At 45.7% G+C, this 6,000-nt stretch overlaps 1 protein-coding gene across 1 annotated transcript in view; it reads right to left on the bottom strand.

Moving 5' to 3' along the window:
* Window positions 1–4,565: 4,565 nt before the first annotated feature.
* Window positions 4,566–6,000, bottom strand: part of LOC149315277 (maestro heat-like repeat-containing protein family member 2B) — a 79,625-nt gene continuing 78,190 nt past the window's right edge. The window contains exon 42 of the mRNA XM_089523636.1: window positions 4,566–4,777. Within this exon, the coding sequence (XP_089379762.1) occupies window positions 4,566–4,777 (212 nt within the window). The remainder of the gene's footprint in view (window positions 4,778–6,000) is intronic.

Raw genomic sequence — 6,000 nt, 5'->3', positions numbered from 1 at the left:
TGCTTGTCCTCTGCAACTATTTTACTTCTCTCCACTTGTGTTGCCCCTGATTCTCCCTGCCCCTTCTTTGGGCTGTTTTTCCCCAGGGATTCCTGTTAATCAGGATCACATTGTGACTATGATAACAACCAGACATGTTCTTGGTGTGTTTGTGTCCTCAGGAGCATTACAAGGAATGAGGAGGCAAAAGAAGAATCAGTGGCAAGTTTAGGACTCTCATACTCAGACACACTAATTGAAGATATCAACCAAACTAGAAAGGATCCAGAAGAAAGATGCAGCCACCAAAACAGGAATTTCCAAGCTGCTGGAGGGCAGGAACGTGAGCGAGGCAGTGTCCTTTTGCAGCTGCCTGTTGCATTGTGCTCTGCTACTGGGAAAGAGCAGGACACATCATCATTCACTTCCCTGCTTTCCAGCAGCTCAGAAATTCCTCTGTTTGGTGGCTGCATGGTTTCTAAGCTACATTTTTTTCAGGGCCTGCTCAGTCATTGCTATGATGCAATGACTGTAGGAGTGAATTTATATAATTATGGCATCATATGTCAGGTTTATGGCATCATAATGACTGAACAGGATGCCAAAAATTCTAAACCAATTGTAAAATGCACAATTGCCATGTGGAATTAATATCTGCATGTGCAGTGTACCTTGCACAATATACATCTTCTGGTGCAATGCACAATGGCAACACAAGTGCAATGGCACCACATATGCAACATTGCTTCTGCAGCTGTCAGCTGAATACACCATGACTAAAAGAATACTTCACATGTGTAAAGAAACATATGCATAGGTAAGTCACCAACAGGATATCAGCCAACATTTACAGAAGTTAAAACTACCAAGAGGACACTGCTCTAGGAATTTTCTAGGTCCTCCAGCGTGACTCTTTGGTCAACTTCCAGAAGAAGCATACCAAAGAGTCACAATGGAGGACCTGGAAAGTGCCTAGAGAAGACATATTTTGTTGAACATGGGAAAACGAAACCATGAATACTGCTCCTGCAGACATGGAGGTTGTACTGTAATAAAAGCTACAGCTATTTGTCACTAGGGCCCGGTATAGACTGCCTGAAAGCAGCAGTCTGGGGCAGATTTTATTGTTTGGGAATGCAAAGTGACCGCATGCTTCTGAGCCTTATCGTGTGGTGGCAGCTCCATTATGGCGTAGCCCCATCCACATGGGGGCTGCCATGATGACACAAGCACAGCGCAGCATCCATATGTCACAATGCCACACTTGCGTCATCGACGTGTGACAGTGATGGCGTCCGCCACACGCACCAAAAAGAACTCAGGTTCTTTTTGGTGCAGAGGGAGGCTGCACAGTTTGGCTGCTGTGACGTCCCTCAGGAGCAAAAACGAGCGGCTCCAGCCTGCCTTTTCAGGGCAGTCTGCCGAGCCCCTAGGATTGTTTTAACACAGTTTGAGAATTTAAATGTAAAATGAGTAAAAACTCAGCACAGAAGACGATTGAATCACAACAAATACAGATGTATTGAGCCGAATCGATCTTAAGAGTACAGGTGATAGGTGGGAAGATTGCTGCTTTTGCCATTCTGGAGGGTTGCAAGGCACTTTCTGCTGGTGTAAAAGTCTTCTGTCTTCTCTGGTGTGACAAAACCATGGCTCCAGCTGGTCTGGCATCAGAAGGAAAGAAAGAATAAAAGGAAAGACTGAACAGAGGCCAGGGAGTGGTCACTTGGGCTGCTGCCACATTGCAAAAATAAAGCAATTTGACATGATTTCAATTTTAATTCAATGCTATGGATAGTTTGGTGAAGCACCACAGCTCTCTGACTAGTAAGGCTAAATATTTCACAAAATGACAAATCCCAAAATTCCGTAGAATTGAGCCATGGAAGCTAAAGTGGTGTCAAACTGCTTTATTCATGCAGTGTGGCAGTAGCCTTGGATTCCTTCAACCTTCCGTCCTTCATCTGATCTGTCCCTTTTAATAGCAGTTTATCACATGGGAGGCAACGCGCCCGCATCCTGTGAATAATTGGGGATTAAATCCCATGAATATCCTGAAACAACGGGATTGTTTTCAGATGACGCTGTGTGACGTCGCCATTATCCCAACATTAACCTGTGAATAAAATGGCAAAATAATGCCTTTTTTTGGGGGGGGAGGGATCCCAAAAATAAAAAGTGGCGCGATTTTGCTGCTTTATTCATAGGTTAATGTTGAAATAATGGCAACATCATCTGAAAACAACCCCACTACTGCGGGATATTCACAGATTCAATAGCTGTTTATTCACGGGAAGTGGGCGCTTCCCTCCCATGTGATAAACTTCTTAGGAAGAGCTCTATTACCCAGGAGCAAAGGCAACTCACAGATTGAGAAAAAGGGTGGTGCCCTGTCACCACTTCTGCACAAGTGAGTACTGATGTCTGGGTTCAAGTCTATTAAAAAACAGAGAGAGTGAGAAAGAGAGCATGAATTCAGGATGGAAAAAAGAGATTATAGAGGGGAAATGGCAAGTGATAATCTTTGAACTCAGAAAATGCCACCCTGAATGTCTAAATATGTAAATACCCCCCCCCTTTTCCCCAAACTGGCAACCCAAACCAAGCCTCAGTGGGAGAAAATTCTGAACAGTCTAGAGGCATTTATCATGATGGGGGGGGGGGGAAGAATTGGGGGCAGAGGAAAGATTAAGCATTCTCATTCTAGGGATAGAAATCCTTGACTATTTTCCAGCCTTGGAAGAAGACGAATATTCCTCTGCACCATCTTCTCTGTGTTTGAATGTCCCAAAGTGGTGCAGAGGAATTATTTTGCATAAGAAACCTGTTTTCTGGCACATGACTTTTCTACGCAGAATAATTGCACAAGATTCTTACTGATGATCTATTATTCTTCCCAACAGGGTTTCCCAACTGTTGAGAAACCAATTTTTCAACCTGGAAACAAATCATGATAATATTCTTTCCATCTCTACCCCATTCTACAAAGTGGGATTTTTTTTTTAACCTGAAAGGGGCCATAACTTTGGACTCTGGCAAAACTTTTGGACTCTTGTCTTCATTCTAACATCCTTCTCCCACATGTGATGCCATAACTCAGGGGATGGAGAAAGTTAAACCCTTGGGCCCAAACATACTCTGAATATGACTTTCTTGCCATCTGAGCCCCACATCACGTGCGGAAAGATTCATTTATATATGCGTCGTGCTGACTGCATGAGATCCATTGTTTTCAATGGGGTTCGATCACATGCGGTATTTGCTTTATGTGCCGGGGGGGGGGGGTCCAGAACGGATCCCCTGCATAAGGGAAGAGTCCACAGTATATATTTGGCTGCACCCAGCAGCCATTTGCTGCTATTGTAAAGCTGGGGAAAAAATTAATCTAAAATCTCATATTGAAAATTAATCTAAAATTGTGTGTGTGTGTGTGTGTGTGTGTGTGTGTGTGTGAGAGAGAGAGAGAGAGAGAGAGAGAGAGAGAGAATTTAGATTTTAGATTAATTTTTGTCCCAGATATACAATAACAGCAAAATGGCTGCTGGGTGCAGTCTCACTTACTGGCCAAAATGGTCACAAACTGGCCACCTGGGGTACCGCAAAACCCCCTTTCATATCTATTACCCTCCTTGCAGCTGTTGCCCTCCCAGATGTCCACCATCTCATATGAGAATGTTATTTATTTATTTGATTTATATGCCACCTTTCTCCCAATATTTGTCCCACTCAAACTGGCCTTTGTTGTAGGTTAAAGGAGAACAGATAAAACGATCTGTAGTAAGAAATATTTTTAAAGCATTTTGTTGTTGTGTGCCTTCAAGCTGTTTCTGACTTATGAGTGCATCCACACTGCAGAATAAAAGCAGTTTGACACCACTTGAACTATCAGGCTCCATCCTGTGGAATCCTGGGATCCGTAGTTTGGCGAGGTATTCAACCTGATCTGTCAGAGCGCTCTGGTGCCTCACCAAACTACAAGTCCCAGGATTCTGTAGGATAGAGTCAGGGTCAATAAAGTGGGTGTCTTTAATTTTGCACTGTGGATCGACCCATGGCGACCCTAGCATGGGGTTTTCTTGGCAGAATTTGTCCAGAGGCAGTTTGCCTTTGATTTTCTGTGATTCAATTCATTTCAGTTGAAAAAGGATATTGAAAAGGTGGAGCATGTCCAGAGGAGGGCCACTAAAATGGCGAAGAAGCTGGGAACCTTATGAAGAAAGACTTAGGGAGCTGGGTATGTTCAGCCTGGAGAAGAGATGGTTAAGAAGTGATATGATAGCCTTCCTTAAATATTTGAAGGGATGTCATAGAAGGAAAGAAAAAAAAGTTTGCCTATTAAAAGACAAAAACAGCTATCTATATATTTGTGGAGTTAATAAAGGTTGGACAAGCGTTTATATATCAAGCATATGTGTGTGTGTGTGTGTGTGTGTCATATGTTACATGTTATATCTATGTAGATATTAGTAAGAGTGTTCAATGTTTATGTCTATTTGTTTTTTTGTAAAATTTTATGTGTTTTTTGTAATGTGTGTATAATTTCAATAAAATATTTTTTTAAATGTGGCAATGATACTTACAAGCGATTACTCATACAGTGCTTGAACTGACAAACTTTCTAAGGCGGTGTCAGGCTGGGATGTAGCATAGGGGACAGGGTCTTGGCTTCTGCTGCTTTCACTGGCAGGGGCTTCCTTTCTTTCGGGTAGCTCTCCCCACTTGTTGATGACATAAGTCACCAAATCAGCAGCTGCCTGTTGAAGGTCTTCGCTGGGCCTCTTCTGAAGCTTCTCAAGCGCTGAAATAACAGACAATAATAATAATAATATAATAATATGTTTTATTTATAGACCGCTATTCCGCGATGATCATAGCGGTGTACAGTAAAATCGTTAATACAATAAAAATACAGTTAAAGGAGGGAGAAGTCTCATCCTTCAGGCAGTCCAAGATGTTGCTGGTCTGCCTGCTGGCTCCCTCTGAGGCCGAGATGACAGTTGAGGAGGGAGGGGCCTCTTCCTTCAGGCAGTCCCTGATGTTGCTGGGTCTGCCTGATCTCTCCCTCTGAGGCCGAGATGGCAGTTGAGGAGGGAGGGGCCTCTTCCTTCAGGCAGTCCAAGATGTTGCTGGGTCTGCCTGATCTCTCCCTCTGAGGCCGAGATGACAGTTGAAGAGGGAGGGGCCTCTTCCTTCAGGCAGTCCAAGATGTTGCTGGTCTGCCTGCTGGCTCCCTCTGAGGCCGAGATGACAGTTGAGGAGGGAGGGGCCTCTTCCTTCAGGCAGTCCCTGATGTTGCTGGTCTGCCTGATGGCTCCCTCTGAGGCCGAGATGACAGTTGAGGAGGGAGGGGCCTCTTCCTTCAGGCAGTCCAAGATGTTGCTGGGTCTGCCTGATGGCTCCCTCTGAGGCCGAGATGACAGTTGAGGAGGGAGGGGCCTCTTCCTTCAGGCAGTCCAAGATGTTGCTGGGTCTGCCTGATGGCTCCCTCTGAGGCCGAGATGACAGTTGAGGAGGGAGGGGCCTCTTCCTTCAGGCAGTCCAAGATGTTGCTGGGTCTGCCTGATGGCTCCCTCTGAGGCCGAGATGACAGTTGAGGAGGGAGGGGCCTCTTCCTTCAGGCAGTCCAAGATGTTGCTGGGTCTGCCTGATGGCTCCCTCTGAGGCCGAGATGACAGTTGAGGAGGGAGGGGCCTCTTCCTTCAGGCTGTCCCTGATGTTGCTGGGTCTGCCTGATGGCTCCCTCTGAGGCCGAGATGACAGTTGAGGAGGGAGGGGCCTCTTCCTTCAGGCAGTCCAAGATGTTGCTGGGTCTGCCTGATGGCTCCCTCTGAGGCCGAGATGACAGTTGAGGAGGGAGGGGCCTCTTCCTTCAGGCTGTCCCTGATGTTGCTGGGTCTGCCTGATGGCTCCCTCTGAGGCCGAGATGACAGTTGAGGAGGGAGGGGCCTCTTCCTTCAGGCAGTCCAAGATGTTGCTGGGTCTGCCTGATCTCTCCCTCTGAGGCCAAGATGACAGTTGAGG

This window comes from Sceloporus occidentalis, unplaced genomic scaffold, assembly GCF_023333645.1.
Source record: "Sceloporus occidentalis isolate IW3139 unplaced genomic scaffold, rSceOcc1.0.p SCAF_4, whole genome shotgun sequence".
Classification (NCBI taxonomy): domain Eukaryota; kingdom Metazoa; phylum Chordata; class Lepidosauria; order Squamata; family Phrynosomatidae; genus Sceloporus; species Sceloporus occidentalis.
The sequence above is the reverse complement of the archived record's forward strand: the minus strand, read 5'-3'. Positions and strand labels throughout refer to the sequence as shown.